Genomic DNA, 21167 nt, shown 5'->3' on the forward strand with positions numbered 1-21167 from the left:
ATTTACCTTGGTCCCTTCCGCCGCGTTATTGTCGTTCGTGCCGTTGGTAGCCGAAAGATTGGCAGACGATCGTTCAATATCCGTTCTGTGAGGACTACTGACGGACCTATCGACGTTCTCGTCGAGTTTCAACCGTTTTTCCGGTTCCTCTCCTCCTCGCGTCCTCGAATCTTCCTCTTCGTTTCCTTCCTCCAACTCCTCACCGTCGTCGTCCTCCTCCTCGGCGTCGGCTTCCTCTCCGTCGTTTTGTCTTCTCGCCCGACGTCGTCTTCTCGACGAGACCAAATTCGCCGATGCCGTGGTACTCGCGACGCAGCAGGTATTCGTCGTTGTGGTCGTTGTTGTTGTCGTGGTTGTCGTAGCGGTTGTTGTTGTCGTCGCCGATGATAATGACGACGACGTCGTTGTCGTCGTCGTCGTACTCGCGGTACCCGTATTCGTCGTTTGCGTCGAGTTTGTCGTCGTCGTTGTCGTCGTCAACGTCGACGTCGTACTCGTCGTCGTACTTGTCGCCACCAAATCCGCTGTCCTCGCGTTCTCTCGTACGACGATACCACCACCACCACCACCACCACTGCCTTCTACGGATTCTTCTTCGTCCGCTTCGATCTTTATTTCCTCTGGTCTCAAACGTCTTGATTCTTCTTGCTGTTGTTGTTGTTGCTGTTGTTGTTGCTGCTGCAGCTGTTTTTGCTGATAAAGTTGATCCTGCTGCTGTTGCTGCTGGGTCAACAAGGACGGCGTATGGAGATGAGAGGGGGGATGACGATGATGATGATGATGATGATGATGATGATGATGATTTTGAGGATGATGCCTCTGAAGAGAAGATACGTCTTGTTTGAGGTGACCGATCGTGGGTACGACGGTGGCCGTGGTAGCCGTGGAAGCAACCAAGCTCCCAGGCACTCCTGCCACCCCCGTAGCGACCCCCGTCGCTACCCCCGTCGTCACCCCGGTTCCCAGACCCGTCGCTAGACCCGTTGCAAGAACCGTCGTAGCTCCTGCTGGCGTAATTGTCGGCGAAGACGCCGGATGTAATAGGTGACCACCACCGGGCGGCCCCCCGATTTGGCCCAGATTTCCGAGCACCGGATTGCAAGACGATGACAACGTCGGATAAAGCCGGTGGAGGGGCTGGCCCGCTGCCGCCGTCGTCGTCGTCGTCGTAGATTCGCTGATGCGCGTGCCGCTGTACAGGGTGTCCTGATATTGCTTCCATCTCCTACGGCCCATCAACTCCTCCGCTACTCGTTCCAGACCTGCGACACCACCGCAACTACATCAAACAATGATGACCGCCACCTTATATTCTAGCCCTGCTTATAAACGATCTTTCCCAACGACATTTTTTTCTTTTTAAAAATTCGCATTAAAATATTTCCGAATATCATTGAGTATAATAGCTTGCTCGGAGGAACTCTTACACATTGGATAGAGTTAATTTTACTTTAGATGATTTGCCGCGAGTGCCGATAAAGAGAGAGAGATAGAAAGAGAGAAAAAGAGACCGATAGCAGAGTTCTTTTAGCAGTTTTCTTATCGAAAAGCCGAATAGTCCAAGCCGTTATCGCAGCGACGTGACGTGTCATGTTGCTGCTGCTGCTGCAAGCAATGCAACGTCGAACTGTAGCGCGTTGCGCTTTCGCCTCCGTGATAACGGTTATTTAATTGTCATTATGAGACCTTAATAGGACGCGATATTCGTTACTTCCTCTTGCCTTTGGTCGCTGCTTTATCCCAGCACCGCGGCATCATGCATCTAATGTAAGATATAATAACCCAGACTATTCATTTGTATAATAATAGTACGAAAAATGATAGGTCATTCCGTGACTAATACAATCATTTCATATACTGATAAATATATACCCCATTATCGATAAACTAAATTTTGTTCGGAAAGTTTTCTTCGCAAATGCATCAAAACGCGCGCATTTTATTTCTTCTTCCCCCGTTGGGGTGTTTGCTTGACTCCCCCGATACACCCCAAACAGAAAATCCGCATCAATTCGTATGATGCATCATCGAATGAGAGAGACGCGTGCATACGTAAACGCGCTTGCGCATCATTTCATTCGCGGAACCGAGTCTGATGTTGCACACACGCATCAATATATCCACGGACCTGACACACACACATACAAACAAACACGTATACACATACACAAGAATTTCATCGCGTGCACGCGTGCAGATCGAAGCGATTTTTCATGGCTGCCGCCTTTATTTCTCGCTAAATTGATTTTGTCCTTCTCTACCCCTCCCCCTCCCTCCTTCCTTTCTCTATCTCTCTCTCTCTTTTTTTCATGCGCGTACCGCTTTCGTTCCCTCCCTATGAAATACATTCGCAGTCATTAAGGGCGTATGTAACCCCCCTTCATTCCCGTCATTTCAAATGTAGTAAACTCCGATTTTATTACCAATCCTAAAAACCCCTGAAAATGCGTTGTAAATACAAATATTACGAAAAAGAAAAAAGAAAAAAAAATCATTCGACGTGTTACCTCGAATATAAGTTAATATTTAAACAACGAGTATTATACATAACGAATAATATTTTTAATCTTCCAATGAGGAGACAAGAAAATTATCTCCTATAACAAGAAAAGGAGAAAATAAATATATATTTTCGATCGAAATTGAAAAGAGGGATCGGGGGGGGGGGAGCAAGATGAATTGGTGGAAGAGAAAAAGGGTCAATGACACCGACAAAAAAATAAAAGAAGAGTAAAAAATAGGAGGAGGGAGGGGGAAATAAGATAAAAAGAAGAAGGTATGAAATAAAGTACGACTAACAAGGAGCCTTTCATTAGTGAATTTCTTGCGAATCGAGCGTGCTTTCTATTCTATGCTAGCTTTAATGCGACCTCGACCTATTCGACGACGACGACGACGACGACGACGACGACGAGCCTGTGCTTGTGCTTCCTCTGCCTCTCTCACTTTTCTCCCACCTTCTTCTATCTCGCTATTTAATTCATTCTCTATCTCTATCTCTCTATCTCTTTCTCTTTCACTCTTTAATGCAACGTAGAATACCACTCTTGGAAGTTTCCCGACGAAAAGATAAACGCGCGAAAAAAAAAGAAAAAAAAAAAAAAAAAAAGCCTCGTTGAAATCTCTTTCGTACGATCTCTGTCGATCGATCTCTCGATCGATCTTACGAACGTTGTAAACGTCAATCTTGAAATGGTTGTTTTTTTTCATTTTTTTTCTTTTTATGTTTTTATATTACGATCGAATACCCAACGTTCGATAATCGAGGCAGGAAAATTTGAGGTTGAACGATATACAACATATATTAACGTGTGTTTAGATATTTCCTCTCTACGTTTGTTTGTAAGAATAACAATAGCATCTATGTATATTGTAAAAATAATAGTATTTACGAATAATACTATTGAACGAGTATGCTCGAAAAGATAATAATTTAGCGTTCACCAACTGTTTAGTTTATCGTAATTGAGCGATAACACTTTACAAGCTTGGGTACCACGCTTATTTCTTATGAAAATCGTTCGCTTTTCAAAATGCAATAAAACATTCATGAAACGTAATTTTTATCGCGGCTTTTAAAACGACCTTATTCCTACCAAGGAATCGTCTAACTCTAATTAAAAAAGAAGAAACTTTAAGAAAGTTATAATTAGTTTATTTGTATAGCAATTGTGTAACGCGCGTGCATGTGTCATCGATCTTGTTTTTTTTTTTTTTTTAATTTATTTATTTATTATATCAACGTTCTCTTTTTGATCGATCATTTTCAATGATTTACGAACGAATTATCAATTATATTTTGCAACTACAATTAAATAGAGAAAAATATTTTCTTTTTTTTTTTACGAAAAGAAGAAATACAATTTTAATCAGAAAAACAATATTTATCAATACTAACATAATTTATTTGGAAATCTCGCGTTTGATATTATTTTTTTTTTTTTTGAAAGATCTATTCTCGTCGAACGAATATGATTGTTAGATAAAAGGAAAAAAAAAAGAAAAAAATTGAAAAAATAATTCCAAAAAATGTCTCGTTAATATATGGCTCGTTAAATATTTTCTTTTTTTTTTTTTTCTTCTAACGTCGTCAACGTCAATGACAACGACGACAACCGACCAACGGGAGAGTAGACCGACGCGTAGGAGAAACGACGAATTAACGTGTTCCGAGTTCGCGAACGCGCATGGAAAACATCTGAATAAATTATTATTGTTTGTCGAACGTTTCGAACGAATGGCGACGACGCCCATCGCTCTGACCCATCGCCGGTCGACATGCAGGACATTATTTAAACGCTCTACTTCCATGCAGCTTATCAAATACACGGGTATAATAGCACTTTACGGAAACGCGAAACGAATGATCCAACCAACCAACCAACCAACGATTACCGACGACTAACGTCGAAGAACGTCAACCGTTTCTTTATTCATGTCTTTATCAAATTGAATTTCTTTTACCAAATTAATTCAATTAATTCACACACACACAAATTACAAAATCGGACGGGTTTTTTTTTTCTTCCAAAACCATCAACATTTGATACAGGAAAATAATTTTTTTGTTTTGTATTTTAACTTGTTTGTGGAATTATTATTGTCCTTTTTTTTTTTTTTAATTGATAATCTTGAGAAAAAAAATTGAACAAAGTCTTCTACGAGCTTATGCGAGAAGAAGCCAATAGTATTCTTCTTCTTCTTCTTCTTCTTCGTTGCAAAAGAAGGACGCGTGCGATTCGTTTGCAATTAGCCGAACCGCAACGCGACAAGAATTTTTTTTTTTTTTCTAGTTGCGTTGTCGTGCAAAACCGTACAAACTTCAAGGTCCTAACAGCACGATGAATCAGAAAATAAAAAATAAAAAAATATATCTTTAACCGGGAGAACAGTAGTGTCGAGGTTTCGACGAAATCACGATTCACATCAAATTCATCCATCCAACCAACCATCCATCCCATCCCATCCATCCATCCTTCTTTCAAGCTATGTAGTATATTATAATGACGCTCAAGTTTCTATGGTGATCGTGATTCAACAACGTTTTCCTTCGTTTATTAAACAAAAGGTGTTCTCTCTCTCTTTCTCTCGCTAACAATAAGTTGGCGACGGAATGAGACCGACGACTGCAAATGGCGATAATGTTACGTCATTATTATGTTTTTGAAAGGGGTAGGAGTGGGAGGAAAGATTTATACATCGAATATATGCACATTGTTTTCGCAATAACATTTTTTTAATACACGAACGAGAATTATGATTAATGCTTAACGTTCTATGGAATAATACCGACGATCGAAAAATTTACTAAACGAGAAAAGAAAAATATATGTATGGTATATCGCGTGTGTAAGTAATTTGTTAAAATTGTTGATAAAAATTGTGTTACTTTGAAGAGAGAAAAAGGGAGAAAAAACGACAAGAAAAAGAAAACTTTAAATGATTAATTCGCATTGGATGATCGACGTTCGTTGTTAAAATTACAACCTACGATGATCATCAAGTGTAGTGTTCGACGTTAGATTATATTTTTTTTTTTTTTTTTTTTTTTATTCAAGACCATAACTTTATCTACGAGTGACCGCTAACAACTATTTTTTTTTTATCGATATGAAATATAATTTTATCACAAAGGCAATATGTAAATCGTTTTTTTTTTTTTGAGTATAATCATCAACCGAATAATATCATTGTTTGTTTATCGCGAGGTTTTTTTTTATTTATCTTTTTTTATATATTATATTTTATATATTTTTATATATTTATTTTTTTATTATATATTTTTTATTTATTTTCAATTTATTTAGATTATTATTAAATATTTTTATTATTTTATATATCTTCTGGTTTTTTTCTAATTTATTGCAAGTAGAAAAAAAGAAGAATTTAATAGATTATAGAAAAGTATCATTTTCGATCTTTGATTAGCGACTATGAATCGGTAATAGAAAAGAAACAACCCTAGTAGCACAAAATATTGAAAAATATTGAATACATGTGTATTTAATATTACAAAGAGATTCAATGTCTTTTTAATATTAAATACACATGTATTCAATATTTTTCAATATTTTGTGCTATTAGGAAAAATATAAGAGATTCGAATTAGGTGAAAACCGGTATCGAATATATTTCTAGCGTGATCTGAGAAAGAGGGGAGGAAGGGCTAGTAAGAAAATTAAATATAATATAGATTGAAAGAAACGATTATCCGGATGATTCGTAGGGAATTTCAAAGATGATAAGAGAAAAATATATAAAAAAAATATAGCACATAGTGAGAAAAGAGGAAGGAGAGGGGGAAGAGCACGTTAGATATTCATAAGGCGCTCAAAGTCCGAGTCCTTGATCGATTCTAGAAGTAATTAGATTGCAGGCTTGCCTTCCGATGAAATTCCAAGCACAGGAGCTGTCGAATGGCGGCAATCTTATCTTGCGTACCATTTAACAGAGAAGGAAGGAAAGAAGGAAGGGTAGGAAGGAAGAAGGAAGAAAATAGAAATACAATGAAGAGACCAACACTAACCACGCCCGAGAATTTAAACAAAAAAATAATAAAGAATAATAATTTAACGAATGATTTATTACCTTTTTTTTAATCTTCAATTCGATTTAACCTTCTCGTGTGTATTATTATTATTATTATATATATATATATATATATTATAATGTTTCGAAAAAAAAAAATAAAAAAAATGTGCCCAGTCGTGAATTTTTCTTTTTTTATATTTGTCGTATCTCTTTGTTTCTTGCATACGAAATCGAAATAATCGAAAAAGAAATTTTTTAAAGGTAACAATAATAAATATGCAATAATTCAAAGTTTATAAATTCGTGACTCGTGCTGGTCGCGATCGATGACGACGGCTACGACGACGATGATGACGATTCCATCATTCTTTATGCTTGAGAACAAAGCTTGACGAATTTCCAACGACGCGTTTTACGTCGATAATTAATGCATCCCACCGTGGTTTCTCTCTTTCTCTTTCTCTCTATTTCTCTCTCTTTCCTACGCGTTTTACAAAACGAGCCGTTAAATTATCGTACAACGCGTGCCCCCGTCTGTCTCATTCTCTCTCGTTTCTTTTTTTTCCCCCTGACGTGATTTTTCGCGTTGCGAGAGAGTAACGGAGGATTGAAAAGAAGAGAAGAGAAGAGGAAAGGGGTGGAGAATAGTGGAAAGGAGAGGAGAGGAGAAGAGAGGAGAGGAAAAGCTTAATACAACGGCAAACGAAACGTTGGGAAAAATGGGAATACTCGAAATGCGATGAGCGAAGAGAGAGAGAGCTATTGTAATCAAATTTATTCTCTAATTAAATATTGCGCATAATCGTGCACGCATTAAAATAATGTCGGAAAACTTTAACGATTGCTTGAAATTTAATATATATATATATACATACATATATGTGTATATTATGTATAAAATATTTAAATACGAAACGTAAGCGCGAATGAGACACAACGCGCTTACTGGCCATTTTCTTTTTTCTTTCTTTCTTATTTTTCTAATCTTTCATCGACAAAAATAAAATAAAAAAAAAGGAAGCAAACTCTTCTGTTTGTGAAGAAAAAATACGAGACACGAAAGAAGCTCAAAAAATAGAAAAATAAAAATAGAGGGGGAAAGAGGAGTGAATGGGAAATGGGAAGAAGGAAGAAAAAAGCAAGAAAAAGATTCTTTCTTTTGTTACCTTTCAAACTTTCGTAGCACCTTAAAATAGAAGAAGTAGCGCACGTGGTTGTACCTAGCTCTAGTAGCAACGATTAGTAGACAGAGAAACGAAAAAGGCGCGATGATGCTCTCGATGCTGTTCGACGAGGGACAATAGAATGAAAAAAAAAAAAAGAACAAAAAAATAATATAGGAAAATACAGAAAAAAGAGGCAGATAGAAGAAGAATGGACATACATAAGAAGACAAAAAGAGAGAAAGAATAAGAATAGAAGGGGTATATAAGAAAAAGAAAAGAAAAGAAAAGAAAAGATAGATAGATAGATAGATAAATACATAGATAGAAAGAGAGAGAGAACGTGTGAAAAAGAGGGATAGAGGAACTCGAACTTTCCACCATCGTCCTCGAGGATACAGCGGCACCATTCTTCAATTCTAAATCGAATGGCCTCGGGGCCCCATCGACCAATGGCCGTAGCGCAATTTTAGATGCGAGAGTGAGCTAACTTTTATCCCCACTATTACTTCTTTCTTTCATTCTTTTTATCTCTCTCTCTCTCTCTTACTCTTTTGAGAACGCGTAGCGTCTCGCACGCACGAACACGAACACGAACACGAACACGAACGAGTCAGAAAGAGAGAGAGAGACTCCTATTCCCATGGTCCCTCAGTTCTCCTCTAATCGGTCGGCCCGTTTCGACCAATGGCAATCCGGTTTAGACGAGAGTAGAAGGTTAGGAAATGGGTGGTCGTCTATATGGTGGGGCCGTCGGCCCGACAAGCAACGGCGGCTTCGCTTTTGCGCTGCTTCTGCGCACAAGGCTATCCTTTGTCCAAAACTCTCGCTCGCTCATTCGCCTGCGCACTAAAAAACGTACTCTCCTTCGTTTCCTACTCGTTAAAAAAAAAAAAACACACACACACACATTACACCGTTTTTCTATCTTTTACGCCTAGCGTTATTATTCTTTTTTCTTTTATATTCTATGCTACGATAAATGTATCTTATAAATGAATAAATTTATGGGATTGTTGCTTACTTTAAACGAGATATAAATTTCGATGGGAAAATTGAAGACGAATAAAGTTGGGAGGAGTTTAAAGGAAACAGAACACGTGGTTTAAGTAAAAGTGATTGGTTGGGTTTTTTTTTGCATCAATTGTTTCATCCAAGGTTGGACTATACGAAATATCAAGGATTGAGATATATGTTAGTTTGATGTTGTAAAATGGAATCGGTGGCGTAGTAGTAGCAGTAGTAGTAGTAGTAGTAGTATTTGAGAGTATAAAAAGAGGAATTGAACGATAAAATGAAAGGAGAGGACTTGTTCTTCTTCTTCTTCTTTTACCTTTTTAATGGTTGTCGTCTCGTAGAAGGGGAAAGAGCACGCGAGGGAAGAAAAAGATATATATGTATGCCAGCTAGTCTGAAGTTATCTTCCCGCTTTGTTGCACGATCTTGGGACTTCCATTCACCGAATAGGGCCACTTAGTGGTTTCCGAGGCGAACGAAGGACAGAACACGATGGATGTCGAAATACCAAAGTCTCTTTCTTCCTTTCTTTATTTTTCCTTCTTTTTAACCTGGGATGGTTGGTAGGAGTAGTCCTTACCTCTCGCCTCGTTAAGATCTTAACCGGTATCAATTTTTAACGGTATTTTTCTTCCCATTATTATTCTATTTCGAAATATTTCATTGTTAAAAATAATTTCAAATAATTATTATTCGAACCTTCGAATAATAAAATATATTGGGGGAAAAAGGGCCAAGATACTTCCATACAAATGATTATACATTTGTTTCGTTTATGTGGATCAAGGACACGAGAACGTGGGTGGTGTTATTCGACGATACCACCTGTCACTTTGGTAAAAAAAAGAATTCAAAGGTTTTTTTTATTGTCGTATAATAAAAGGTCATATTTTTAACGTAATATTTACAATCTAGGCAATACCTTTTTTTGTTTCTTTTTCTCATTCTTACGAAGTCAAAGGTAAAATCAGTGGTTTTATAAGACTAAAGCTCGCGGTAGAAGAAAATTAGAGAAGAGAAATTGGATCGTGGAGAGCTTTCGCAGTACAACGCAAACTTTCTTCTAACGTTTGCACGATCCATTGCAACTATTACAACGCACGACGAGGAACACAACCAAAGCTGTAGGATTCGCGTTTGCGCGTAAACGCAAACGACAAGTGGGCGGTTTGTTTGAGAAACGCGATACTTTGCGTACCTCGCGAATTAACCACAAACGAGCTACTGCTAAATCTTTGTCGAGGATAAATCGAGATGAAAGGGGGAATATCGATTTTCAAAACTAACTCTAAAATTCACGATTGTTCGATAGTTTACTACTAACAAACTCTCATCAATTGCATCCCCTACCTACTCTCATCGAGAAAATCTATTTTTATCGTTTTTCGAAGTTCCTATTTAAAACGACACAATTTTTAAGTAGCATCCAAGAAACACAATAGAACATGTAAGAAAGAGAAAGAGAGTAAAGTGCATGGGGTTCTGGTTAACCGGAGTTCCAGCTGGCGAATTTTCTGGTCCCACTTGGCCCTTTGTGTCCTCTCCCTTCCCTCTTTTCGTAGTAACGATCATGAACAGGGCCCAATGCATTATCGAGTAACTACCTTCTTTTTCTTCAACAATGTTCGTCAAAGTGTACTTACTAGTCGTATTTATGTGTGTTGGTCTCTTCGTATAGGACACATAGATATCTACGTGAGAATATGTACAAACGAACGTGGGCTGACCTCGCGAACCATTCTACTCCATTCTCTCTTCTCTTCTCTTTGCTCCTCCTTGTGTCCCCTTCACCCTTTCTCTCTCTCTCTCTCTCTCTCTCTCTTTCTCTCTCTCTCTTTCTCTTAACATAGTCCGTTTTTCAAGCTCGTACGTTGTACGCAAGCAACGTATATATTCCGTTCCTCTTGTGTTTCTCTTTCTCTTTATTTTTTTTATTTTGTTCTTTTTCTGTTTCTCTTTAACAAATTTTCAAGTTATTTTGCTCTTCTTCAATTTATTCCTTTCTCTTTCTCTCTAAGTTCTTGGATGATGATGATAATTATGATGATGATGATAACAGTAGTAGTATAACGACTTCGTAGATCACGCTTTGGTTTACAACTAATGGAACTACGTCACGAAATGAAATAATAATCCTTATCCTCTTCTAAATCCAAGATAAAAGATTTCTATATATATATTTATATATATATGTATCATTCAGTTGAAGGAATAGTAAATTTTAAACAATCGTATTATATCGTTTATATCAAAATAGATTGAACTAAAGAGAAACATGACAAATAGTTTCGATATTCTTACGAGGACAATTTCATAACACGGAACGTTTGCATATGCACGCAGCACAGAGAGACAGACATCCATGTATATATATATATTGTATAGCATATATGAATATATACATAGCAAGAGTTATAGAATTTCGAGATGCAACCGGTCGAATTAATGCCTCCATATGCGTCGTCGCGGGTGTCATAGTTGAATCCGCGGAAGATTCACCACCACGCGTTTATATTGAATAACAGCGATCAGAAATTAACCGATCTAAATTGAAAGATTTCTCTTAAAGCATTCTGCATCTATTTGAATTCTATACGATTATATCCTAAGTTCGAATATCTAACTAGAAACGAATATATTAGTAGCATTTAAGCTGACCTGAATTTCGAATAAATGTGAATAAACAAAAAAAGAAAATAAGAAGAAATGAGAATAAATAAAAAGATAAAAGATTGAAGAATTCGAAAATTGATTCTTAAAGGATCCTATGCACATTCAACAAATACTTTGATTGTGGTCTCATTTTTTCTTCTTTTTTATCTATCTCTATCTCTCTGTCCTTTGTATCTGTTTGACTATCACTCTCTTTCTTTATCTATATATATAGATATATATGTCTATCTTTCTCAGAGTGTTTCTTTCTCTTTCTCTGTTCGATTCCTGACGCTGACGTAAGATAATGCAAACGAAGAAAGGATTCCGTAACATTTGCCAGTGATTGCAGAGAACACAACCGTCTTTGAAGCCATCAAAGAGAGTCTCCGTGTGCTACTTGGCGGCAAATGCTACGGTACCATCGAGAGAGTAGTATTATCAATCGCGGAACCCAATAATCACGACGCTCGCGTTCAAAGCTATTCGCTCAGAGTTGGTTAAGGTCACAAGTACGCGTTGCAACGTGTCTCTAAATAAGCCAATAGGTTAACGATTTCTTGCCTTTTTTTCTTCTTGTTTTTTTTTTCTTTCTTTTTACTACTTCGCGGCAGACAAGCTCATGATACACGTATTATAGTTGTCTTAATGAAAAACGTTTCAATAGATCATCGATCGCTCTCTTTGTTTCTTTCTTCTTCTTTTTTCTATTTCTTTTGTCTTTGGCTTCAATCGATTTGTCCCAACTCTTCCGAACGATTCTTATACTCCCAATTACCAATGCTATCCTAATAATAGACCAGATATTTTTGTTTTTTCTTTAATAGGATCGCTTAAAGTGATCTTATGCAATAGTTGGTTAATAATAAAATGCTGACATAGATTAAAAAAAAAAACAAAAAAATTCGAAATTTCAAGATGGAATATTTTTCGATAACGTAATCATATATTTTCTTAAATAATTAAAATGAAAAGAGAGTGTATTCATAAGAAAAAGAAGAAGAGAAGTAAAGTTGGTCAAGCTACTTTCGTTGAAAGAAACGCGAATCTTGAAAAGGAAGCCGCTGAAGAGAGAAAGAGAGAGAGAGAGAGAGGAAGAAGAGAGGAGGAAGGGAGAAAGAGAAGCGAGGGAGGTAAGATTTTCGTCGTGTTCACGCTTGGTAAGCGATGTGAGTGGTAATCGGATGCCAGACTGACGATACAGTCGTCGTCTGGTGACCCATTTATCGTCGGTCCGACGTCTAGGATTACCCGCGGGAAGAGAGGCTACCAGAGATTAACGTATGCAACGTCGCTCTTAACAAAGGCCTCTCTCTTTCTCTTTCTCTCTCTCTTGTACAAGAGTGTACGAGAAAAAGAAAGAAGAAAAGTGCAAATATACAACTAACGTGTACCTCCTACAATAAGTGCGAGTGCGATAGCACGTGCGAATATATTTCGAGGTACGAGACTGGACTGACAAAAAAAAAAGAAAAAAAGAAAAACGAGATGCACGTAAAGTTGCATACTCGTCGAGAGAACAAAGAGTGAGAAGAGAGATACTTGCATCTTTGGTGAAACTGCTTGCTCCAATTTTATACACAAAAACGATACGTAAGTACGTTTACGTATACTACTCGTGGGCTTTTATATATATATATATATATATATATATGAACGTGTATATGTATATAAAGTACGTAGGTGATAAAATGAATGATAAAGTGTCACGAATATATACAAAAACCACATTCTTGCAAATATTTATATGCATTAATTAATTATATAAACTTTTGCGGCTTAACTCTGTTAGAGTTAGAGAAGGATGGAAAGAGAAATATAGAAGGCGGATAGAGAAGAAAGAGAGAGAGAAAGAGAGAGAGAGAAAGAGAGAGAGAACGATCAACCTATCCACGTGTAATCGTTACCAAGCATCTCCTTCTCTCTCTCTCTCTCTCTCTCTCTCTCTCTCTCTCTTTCTCTCTTCCAACTATGCAAGCTAGTCTTATATATATATATTAATGTATATATGTATAGAATGCATATGCGAGCGCATGTGCACTGGATAGCATGAACGCGCGCGTGTATATACAACCAGTCGGCCGCTAATCTCATTATTACGACGCAGTGATGAGAATTGAAACTTTGAATCGAAGAAGATGCCACTGTCGGTGTGAATAAAAAATAAAAGAAAAGATGAAAAGTGAATTTAAAAAAAAAAAAAATGTAACGTGATAATAAATAATATTCTACGAACAAAGAAATCTCCCTTTCGCATTAAAATGTGTTCGAAATAATTAACAAGTTTCTACACGTCGGTTAAATAAAGCAACGAGTAAATGATTATTTCTTTTCGTGTTTTTTTTTTTTTTTTTTTTTTTTAAAGAAGCTTCGTATCATTCAGATTACATACATGCACATGACAGACATAATCGCTAAAAGAATTATCGATAAATAAATGAGAACGTAGGTAACATCGGCTGACAATTGCTATTTTACAAGTTACACCTTCAATAATTTAGAAAATTAATACGTAATTAGCACCCGCTAGCGATAACGAACGGTAAGCTAATTACGTTGATAAGCGAGCGATCATTGCATAAGCGTATAACAAAATTCATTACGTGCGACAGTAACGTCAATTTTATCACACATCATCGTGACGAATCTTTTCGGGTTTTTTTTAAATTTTTTTTTTAATTTTTTTTTAGTTTTTTTTTAACCTTTTTCGAAATAATATTTAAAGAGCAACGTGCGCGCGCGCGCGCTTTCCTTTTATTTTACAAAATGTTTGACAATCAAAGAAAAAACGAAAGATAAATATTCTCGTGAAATAGATCGAAAAAGTTAATATAATTACTTTAATTTTTTTTTTCTTCGAGTGTATTAGACCGTAATGAAATATATTTCGAAAGAAATAGAAAAAGGAAGAGAAAAAAAAGTAATCGTACAAAAAGAATAAAATGATTCATACTAATTTTTCCAAGGATCATGAATCATATATAGGAAATTAAGTAAGAATTTGTAATAGTAATTCCACTTAAAAAGCACGAAGAAAAACGACAGTAATGTCTTTCTATCGATTACACGTTACCTATCGAAATCTAACGAACGAACGAACGTACGAACGAACCAATAAGTAGAGACGATATATCCGAGAAACTTGTTCCGGCCGAACGATTATCACGAATCCTTGTTGCTCCGATGACGTCGAAGCATCGATTCGAACTTTTCGAGGTATCGTCGTTGGGTGCATCGTTGTAAAAAGGGAGATGGGAATGAGGAAAGAAAGATAGAAGAAGAAAAAGGAGAGAACGAGTGGAAGACGTGGGGGGTTGGGGGAGGAAACGGAGAAGGGGAGAAGGATAGAGAGGTGCCGTCTCGTCATTTTCGTCAATTTAACTTCTCCCTCCCCATGGAAGTTGTAAGGGTGGAAGAGAAGGTTAGTTCGGCCCCCACCGTTGCACTTTTCGATGTCCGCCCCTGATTCGTTTCCCCCTCCCTTCATTCTATCACCCTTCTTCGTCGGTTGCTTCGTCGTCGTCGTCGTAGTCGTAGTCGTAGTCGTCGTCGAAGCGAGGTCAATCGACAGAGAGGGCGAGAAGACGATCCCCACCCCTTTCGGCAACCCTTCTCCCCACCACGGCTACTCAATATCGTTTCATTACGCACCCCCTACTTCCATCCACCACTTCTTCTCGTCTATCTCTCTCTCTCTCTCACCCTTATCCACCACCACCACCATCAGAACACCACCTCCACGAGACTCGATCTTCTCTTTCCACTCGTCTCTCTCTCTTTCTCTCTCACGCTCTCTCTCTCTGTCTGTCTCTCTCTCTCTCTCTCTCTCTCTCTCTCTCTCTCTGGTGCTCGGCGACGAAACACGAATGCCCACGAATTTTTATTGTTACTTCCCGCGCGCTGCTTCCTCCTCGGTTTTGCTCCTTACCCACCACCCATTCAACCCTCCCGATTTTAACCCCACTACCTTTTCCTATTCCTCCTCCTCCTTCTTCTTCTTTCTCTCTCCTTTCTCCTATCCACTCGACATTCGTTTTTATGTGGCTTTTAACGATCAGTGCCAACTGCACCCATCGAACCTTTTATCTATCATAGCTTCGCGAATAATTTCGAATAAACGACAAATAATATCTAAAAAGTAATTTAATATTCTAATTCATTCGTATAATTGTTATTAGTAACTATATCAATGAATAGAAATAACGTTTGGCATCGTTTCAAAGCAAAACAAGCTGTAGGTAGAAGAGTTAGTTAGAGTGGAAGCCGGTTCTAATATTTGCAGCACGTGCGCTAGACTAATACCATACCACGCGTTTAGAGAACTTCAAGAAAAACAAACTTTAAAGCTTGAGATGCGTTTCTCCCTACCTACTCGTTTCTACTTAGAGTCTCCACAGATGACGTTGACGTTATCTCTTGGTCTTTCCGCGTTTTCTTTAAATTCAAAAGATATTATAATATCGATCGACATGATGACGTTAAACTCGAAGTAATTTAGACGTACACACAGTAATTAGACAGAAAAAAGCGTTGTTTCTCGTTGATCTTTTTCGAAACACGAATCGAAGAGGAGGAGGAGGATGAGGAGAACATTGTTGCGATCGGCTGTCCATCGTTACATCCAATTCCATACTCCCTCTCTCTCTCTTTGACGCGGGTTACGTGCAAACGTTCGAACGAGGTGGATTAGAGCGTGCGTGATCGCGTAGAGATTGGTGGGAATTTGAAAAAAAAAAACAAGCGTCGACAAGTGTTTCCTAGGACACGCAGATTTGGACAAAGAGACAGGGAGGGAGATAACACTTTGGGTCTAATTGTAAGTTATCAATGTCACGTTTCGAATGTTGTACCGACACCACCAATGTCTCCGTTTCTTTCGCGACACCTCTCGTCAGACTTCCCGAACGCGTACTGGTCGATCTTTGAAGATCGTCGAAAGGAAGTCGAAGGGGGTGTTACCGTGAGTGAGTGAGTGAGTGAGTGTGTGAGAGAGAGAGAGAGGGACGGACGTACACACGCACACGGTAACTCGCGGAACCACCGCCGCGACGAACCACCCTTTTGGAATGTTCGTGGAACAAAAGAAGAGGAGAGAGAGTGGTAAAAGAAGAAGGGAGGAATCCGCGAAAATTTCTCGACCACCGAAGCGGCGGCAACTGCGTTCCCGAACGAACGAATAAAAAAATAGGAAAAGAAAGAAACGCGAGGGAAGGGAAAGGACACGTTTCCGAACGGGGATGAGGATAGTCGTGTGGGGAAGGGAGAGGTCAGGAAAAAGAAGAAACGTCGTCGTAACGACGGACGAGGACGACGACTACGAGTACAGCCCAAGCGCAACACCGACACGCGCGTCTCCACACGCCTTCTGCGACCGACGAAACTCTCCCTTCGACGAACCGGTTACAAGGGTGGGGAAGAGATAGGGTCTCTTTGGTGGGGAGTGTCGAGAAAGAAAGAGGAAGCAAGGGGAGGACAGGCTGTGTAAGGAAAAAGAAAGAAAAAAAGCAAGAAAGTACTTTCGGGCGGCGGCTGGATTCCCGTTGTCCGTGGTCAAGATACTCCAACTCCTGCGAAATTCCGACAACGCATCTTCTACTATCTCACCCACCGACTTATAAACGAAATTTTTCCTCACTTTATATTCGACGAATAATAAAGGGATATGTTTGAAATCTTTTTTATTTTGAATAGATAGATAAACTTGTTAAATAATTCTATCGAATCTAATCGATGGGGGGATGAAAGAATTAGCACGTGAAATAGAAAAAGGAAGAAAGAAAGAAAGAGAAAGAGAGAAAAAGAAAAGAAAAAAGAAAAACGAGCAAGAGGAGAGAAAGCACGCGGAGAATCACCCTGTTGAACGCACGGATTCAAGGGGTGTATCGGTGTGTCTAGCAGGATTCGGTATTTCGGTTCGCAACAGGTCTCAGGAGCGGCGCGTGTCCCACCTCCCGGTCCGTATCCCGCACACCGAGACAATCTCATGGACGCGCGCGCAATACAGACACACACATACACACATATATATACATCTACTGACAGCACCACACCCACGCGAGAGAGGGTGAGCAGCTGTTCGTGTCCTCCGCTTTACTCACCGACTACGAAGACCATATTCTTTGTCCATCGCAGCAGCTCCCGTCGGATATGTCTGCGTTCCTGTATACAGCGGGCATAGGGGCAATCCGCCATTTTTGAAATCACATCTTAGAATATGGGTGTGCGTGCCGGCCGGGTATGCCTGCCTCGTGTACCCGCGTGGACGTTCGCGTCTCCTTCGTTGCCACCGCCGCCGCCACCTCCTCCACCGGCACCGCCGCCACGAGCCTCGCCACCTCCACCTTTACAATCTTCTCTCCCTCCTCCTCGTCGTCCTCCTCCTCGTCCTCCTCCAGCACCGTCGTCGTCGTCGTCTTTGCCGCCGCCGCCACCACCACCACCACCACCACCACCACCACTACCACCAACGCCGCCACCACCACCGCCACCACCACTACTACTATCACTACCACTACCAACAACAACACCACAACTACTTTTCTTCCTTTTCTCCTTTCTGTTGCCGTCGTTCTCCACTAGCACCTCTTTCCTCTTGGTGCCGTCCCCACTACTAACAACAGCAGCAGCAACACCACCACTAACAACAGCAGCAGCAACACCACCACTACCACCACTACTACTATTACTATAACTATTATTCACACACACGTTCACGTCCGGCAGCAACTGCACCACCACCACCGCCACCACCACCACAACAAGAAGAACAACCACCACCACCACCACCACCACCACCACCAACGTTGCCTTTTCCTTCTCCTCTGTAGTACGTCGTCGACGTCGTCGTGTCTTCTCCTTTTCCCCTTCTTCTATTTCTACCCCTAACAGCAGACGCGGCACGCGGCGGAGTAGCGCGTGCTTCTCTTTCGACGTCACAAACGATCCGTCTTTCTTGTTCTTGTCGTCGTCGTCGTCGACCTCGTTGTCCTCGTCCTCGTCTTCGTTTTCGTCTTGGTGGTCTTCGTTGTCGTCGTTGTCTTCAACGTTTCCGTCGACGACGACGTCCTCGTCGTCGTCGTCGTCGTGGTGGTTGTTATACAGTCGTCGACGTTGAGGGTGGCGGCGGCGGTGGTGGTCCTCCGTGCACGTTGGAGGGGTGCTGCCGCGAACTCGGGGGAGGGGTGCTTGCAACGGAGGGACGACGACTAGCCTCCGCGTTTTCTCCGTCCTCGGTGCCACTTCTGATAGTGGGACAGACTGCTTAGGGTATAGGAACGCGCAAAGAGCACGTGCACGCTTGCGCCCTCGACTTTCCCCCTCTCCACTCCTTTCCTCTTTCTCTTTCTCTTCTTCCCTCACCGAAACAACCAGCAGCAGACTTCTTCAACTATGTATGTATATGTATCTCTATCTTTTTCTCTTAACGATTATGTTGTGTTACCTGAAACAAAAGACAAGATCCTTGTTTGTTTTTTTTTCTTTTTTCAAAATCCTTTTTAATCAAAACCCTAACCCTTCCCATCCTTCGTCATCATTTATTACTAATAAATTTATTTCCATAGAATTTTAAATGTCGTACGCAAATAAGAATCGTTGAAAGAAAGAAAATGGGATATAATCAAGGAATGCCTTTTTCTTTTATCCAAATAAGAGGGGAGAGGGAGAATAAAAGAAACAAAGAGAAAGAGAGAGAGAGAGAGAGAAACAGGGTTTATAGGGGCGGGCGGATTCGTGCGTTCTACGAGCCACGAGTCGAAATAAAAAGAAGAGGGTGGGTGGTGAGGACCAAAAAGGAAAAGGTGTAGAGGAGGAAACAGAAGAGGTGGAGGTGGAGGAGTTGGAAGAAGTGGAAGGAGGAAGGTAGAGAGAGGTGTGGGCTCGCACACGGCACATCGAGGAAAAGAGAGAGGAGGCCGAGTGCGCCTAATATGCAACAAGAGAAAAAGAATTGGCGATCAATAGGTAGTAGCTGGTAAGCGTCCTTTCATCCACCCCCGCGAACACCCTCGTCCTTTCCACTTGCCCTACCCCTTCTCTTTCTCTTTCTCTCTCTTTCTCTTGCACACCCACCAACTCCTTCTTTCTCCTTCTCTCTCTCTCTCTCTGTCGCCTCTTCGGCGACTCTGTCTCGTAAATGTGTGTATGTATGTATGTAAGTGTATGATGTGTGCGCGCGCGCGCGACCACTGTTGCTTCTGCGTTTTCCTTCTCGTCTTTGCTCTCCTTTCAATCGTATCTTCTAATTTGCCCTACTCGAATTTTAGCCGTTCGAAAGACGGAGATAGGGAAAGAAAGAGGGTGTTAAAAGTCAACCCTTAAATCCTATCGAGAACTTTCTTTATCTTCAAATATATATCTCATCGATTCGATACGACGTCGTCAGGAATGTGGGTTAACGTGTTACGAAGATTAGAATAGTTAGGACACGTGATTCAACTATTTGTTACTCGATGGTAGCTGCTACCTCTACTTCCTTTTAAAAGTAATTTTCTTAAGTTCGAATAAAACCAAGTCGGTCGACGCCTTCCGTTAGGTCAATGAACTTCACTCACTCTCTCTCTCTCTCTCTCTCTCTCTCTCTCTCTTTCTTTCTTTCTTTCTTTCTCTCTCTTGCTCTCTTTTTTTGTGCCAACTGGAAAGAGAATTTGAGTGCCATTATTTTCGACGTTGGCTCTAAAAGAGACAAAAAAGAAGAAGACTTTGAGAATGGCCAATAGGTAGAAGAGAACAGTGGACTGAGAGAGAGAGACCTTGTATCGGCTTAACTCGTGCAAATATTTACCCGATGCAAAATAGAAAATTCGCATTTCAACATATTCTTCTCCCTTTTCGGATTATAGGCTGCTATCGTCGATCGTTTTAAATATCCTTTTTTAAAATAATTTCAATATATTTGTTTAATATATTCCTCTTCCGAATCATTGTCTTTTTTGAAGTAACTAATTAAATCGAAAATACCTTATTAATATTTACTACCCTTCTCTTTCTTTTTTCACATATATTTAGTATGTAAAAAAAAGAGGGAACTTTGGAAAAAAACATCTTATTTGATAATATTTGTACATATATATTCAATGTATTCTTCTTTCAAATCATTGTTTTCTTTTTTTTTTTTGGGTAATTAATTAAATCGAAAATATCTTATTAATAATTACAACCCTTCTCTTTCTTTTTTCCATATATCGAATATGTAAAAAAAAAAGAAAAGAAAGAGAGAACGTTGGAAAAAAGCATCTTATTTGATAATATTTGCATACATATATATATATATATATATATATATATATATATATATATATATATATTTTGGTAGGGATGGTGAAAAGGACGTTATCCGTCGTGGGTAAGTATCGTGAAAGGCACAGAGCGAGCGACAGCTGCAGACACGAGCGTGCCTTTCTAGGTGCGCTCGGTGTAACTCGACAGAGTTCTACTGCTGCATTCACCACGAGGCGCATGCATATGTGATGGAAGAGAGGAGCCGCCAACGACTACGACAACTACGACGACGACGACGACGACGACGACGACGACGACGACGACGACGACGACGACGACGACGACGACGACGACGACGACGACGACGACGACGACGACGACGACGACGACGACGACGACGACGACGACGACGACGACGACGACGGTGACGACGACGGCGTCATTGAACCTTCGGAGGGTTTCCTCTCGCTAGAGGGAAAAGCTCTCCCAAAGCTTTAAGCTGTGTGCCTGCCGGACTACTGGCGTCGACGCTTAACCTTTTCATTGATCATCCCTACTCCTACTCTTACTCCCACTAGCAGCATC

The 21167-nt window shown here is 39.9% G+C and overlaps 1 protein-coding gene and 1 long non-coding RNA gene across 2 annotated transcripts in view; both read right to left on the reverse strand.

The window, feature by feature from the left end:
• Positions 1-17601, reverse strand: part of Eip93F (Ecdysone-induced protein 93F) — a 32614-nt gene extending 15013 nt beyond the window's left edge. Inside the window, 2 exon segments of the mRNA XM_089172398.1 lie at positions 7-1262; positions 17462-17601. Coding sequence (XP_089028524.1) covers positions 7-1262; positions 17462-17555 — 1350 coding nt within the window. The 5' untranslated portion in view covers positions 17556-17601.
• LOC149032711 (uncharacterized) lies at positions 13812-17451 on the reverse strand. Its single transcript, XR_016176528.1, has 2 exons — positions 15868-17451; positions 13812-15797 (listed from the first exon to the last, which is right to left on the reverse strand). It is a non-coding gene; the product is annotated as an uncharacterized LOC149032711 (long non-coding RNA).
• Positions 17602-21167: the final 3566 nt, after the last annotated feature.

This window comes from Polistes dominula, unplaced genomic scaffold (assembly GCF_049000335.1).
Source record: "Polistes dominula isolate Pdom_NZ unplaced genomic scaffold, Pdom_raw_medaka contig_73, whole genome shotgun sequence".
Classification (NCBI taxonomy): Eukaryota; Metazoa; Arthropoda; class Insecta; order Hymenoptera; family Vespidae; genus Polistes; species Polistes dominula.